The 2963-nt window shown below is 35.4% G+C and overlaps 1 protein-coding gene across 1 annotated transcript; it reads right to left on the bottom strand.

The window, feature by feature from the left end:
- Window positions 1-1187: 1187 nt before the first annotated feature.
- On the bottom strand, window positions 1188-1676 carry LOC145822006 (uncharacterized). The gene has a single exon (XM_082918576.1). It carries the CDS (start codon window positions 1674-1676, stop codon window positions 1188-1190), a length of 489 nt encoding a protein of 162 aa, XP_082774702.1.
- Between the last annotated feature and the right edge of the window lie 1287 nt (window positions 1677-2963).

The raw sequence follows: 2963 nt of genomic DNA on the forward strand, positions 1-2963 counted from the left end.
ACGGTGATTCATACTCAACTCTATGATCATTTCTTAAAGCATTAATCTTGTGACCTAATTGATTCTCAACTTCATTCTTATAAAGAACAAATTTGTCAATAGGCTCATCTTTGCTTTTAAGCAAATAGACATAACAATACTTTGTGCAATTATCAACAAAAGTGATGAAGTACTTATTGTCACCACGTGATTGTATAAATTTTAAGTCACACATCACTATGCACTAAGTCCAACAGCTCTGTACTTCTTTCAATAGAATGAAACGAAGATCTTGTTAACTTCGCTTCAACACAAGTCTCACACTTGTGTTTTGGATTAATCTTAAAAGATGGTATGTGATCTAATTTGATTAATCTACATAAAGATTCAAAGTTCACATGTCTTAGTCTACCATGCCATAAATTGGAAGACTCAAGCATGTAAGCAGAAGAAAATGCATCTTTATTCATCTTTAGGATAACAATCATTACATTGAGTTTAAACATACCCCCTAACATATAACCCCTACCCACATACACTCCGCTCTTGGTCAAAACGACCTTGTTGGACTCAAAGACCATGCAAAAACCATGTTTGCTGAGAAAAGACCCTAAGACAAGATTCTTACGAATGTCTGGAACATACAGGACTTCGTTCAAGGTTAGCTCCTTTCCTGAAGTCAACTTCAGGACCACCTTTCCTTTCCCCTCAACAATCGAGGTAACAGAGTTTCCTATAAATAACTTCTCATCGTTTGCAACCAGCTCGAAATTTGTAAATAGCTTCTTCTCGGAGCAGATGTGGCTTGTAGCCCTAATATCAATCCACCATTCTCTTAGGTTTGAACCCACTAAATTCACCTCAAAGACAACGGCAGACAAGTGCATGTTATCCTCCTCATGGGAGTGTTCTTGTATATCTGTCTTGTGAGCACGAGGTTTGGTCTTGTATGGCTTCTTTTGCTTGCAGCAGTCACTAGCCCGATGTGCCTCGCTACCACAATTGTAGCACTTCCCTAAGAACCGATAACCAGGTTCTTGCGGCTTGTATGCCGGCTTCTTTGCAACACCACCCCTTGGCCCCAGCTTTGAGCCCTTGTTCACAGGAGGCTTCTTCCTCATCCCAGAAGATTTTCCATGCTCAATAACATTGGCCTTCACAAAGGAGGTACTCTCTCCTTTCTTTCTATTATCCTCCTTAATTCAGAGTCAAACAATCAGTTTTTCAATGGACATTTCGTTGAGCTTATGCTTCAAGTAGTTCTTGAAGTCCTTCCAATCATTGGGAAGTTTCTCAATGATCACAGCAACTTGCAATGACTTGTTCAACAGCATCCCCTCAGCATGAATCTCATGCAAGATCATTTGGAACTCTTGGACTTGGCTTATCACAATTTTTGAATCAATCATTTTACAGTCCAAGAACCAGCCAACAATCAATTTCTTTGCCCCAGCATCCTCGGTCCTGTATTTCTTGTCCAGAGATTCCCATAACTCCTTTGCTGAGCTCTTGGCACAAAACACACTGTATAGTGAGTCTGCCAAGCTATTGAATACATAGTTCCGACAAAGATAGTTTGTCTGCTTCCATGTGTCAAGCGCCATGACTTTTTGCCTGTCTGGCTCATTCTCTGCCACGGCTGAAGGATCCTCGCTCAAAACCTTTGCAAGGTTCAATGTGGTCAAGTAGAACAGCATCTTTTGCTTTCATCTCTTGAACTTCACCCTGGCAAATTTCTCTATGCGCTCATGGTGACTGAGCGGTCCTCCCGGAATAGCCAAAGTAAAGCCAGGGTTGACCACAGAGGTCACAGCAGTAGGGGTTGGCAACCCAGTTACCCTGGGGTTCAAATCCCCACCAACGTTAGCAGTAGCAATAGCATCGGTGACAGTTGTCATTTCTGAAAATTACACCAGAATATCACTTTCTGTGTTTTCAGAAATTAAACTTAACACTAGAAAATTTCATAGTTGAAAAGTTAATTCAAAATTAGTCTCACCACTAAACCTAGAATAGAACATGGTCAATAATGTTTCCAAGAAGATTAGGGGGGTCACATTGGTCCCACTTAAAACCCAGTTAACCTTTTGACAAAACTTTCAAGAACATATTGACTCCTAATCCGTGAGAAACAATTTTTTAGAATTAAGTTTTTCAAGGAATGACCTAGGTTAACACAAACCAAGGTTCAACACTTATATGCAATTTAAAAATTGCTACAACAATATAAGCAAATAAAACTTGCTTTTATAACTTGGTAAACGAACCAAATAAATCTCAAGCAAAAAATGCTTAAATTATATAGTCCATAAATTTTGTTTGTGCAACCCAGATCTATTCATTTGATTTTGGTTTTGGTTTTTGTTTTTCCATTTCCTCTAGTATTGGTATACCTACAAAGAAAGTTAGTAGCAAACCACACAATAATACAAAGAAACTAATTAAAAAAAACTTGTATTTAACCCTCCTAGAACTATCGTGAATAGCACAATTAAGTAAAATTTAAATAAAAAAAATGCAATATAAGTTACACAAATAAAACTTTAAAACTAAATGTACAATTTTAAAAATAAAATTTGAAACTCCAAAATTAAATTTAAACTTTAAATTAAAATTGTTGTAACTCCAAGATTAAATTCAAACTTTAAATTAAAATTTAATAGTCATGATTTATGAATGAAATTAATTCACAGTAAACATTTAAACTTATAGCTCCCAAATAAATTAAAACTAAATTAATTGACAAAAGTTATTGGAAATTATAGCACAATAATCATGTACATAACTTTAGACAAGAAAATTAAATTAAAATCAATTTCCATGAATTATAAATGAATTTAAACATGTAAATAATTCTAGCAATTAAAATTATGTAACCTATACCACAATCTAGAAAATAAAGAGCATGCAAATTATAGGAAATAATAAGCATATGAATTAAACTAAAATGCAGTAGATATTGAACATATTGTTTGTAATAGAAA

The sequence above is a fragment of the Camellia sinensis genome, chromosome 3, assembly GCF_055761805.1.
Source record: "Camellia sinensis isolate YWXY chromosome 3, ASM5576180v1, whole genome shotgun sequence".
Lineage (NCBI taxonomy): Eukaryota > Viridiplantae > Streptophyta > Magnoliopsida > Ericales > Theaceae > Camellia > Camellia sinensis.

What these genes read in the sequence shown, in the direction of transcription:
- LOC145822006 (XM_082918576.1), bottom strand. Translation starts at nt 1,676, where the DNA reads ATGCTGTTCTACTTGACCACATTGAACCTTGCAAAGGTTTTGAGCGAG.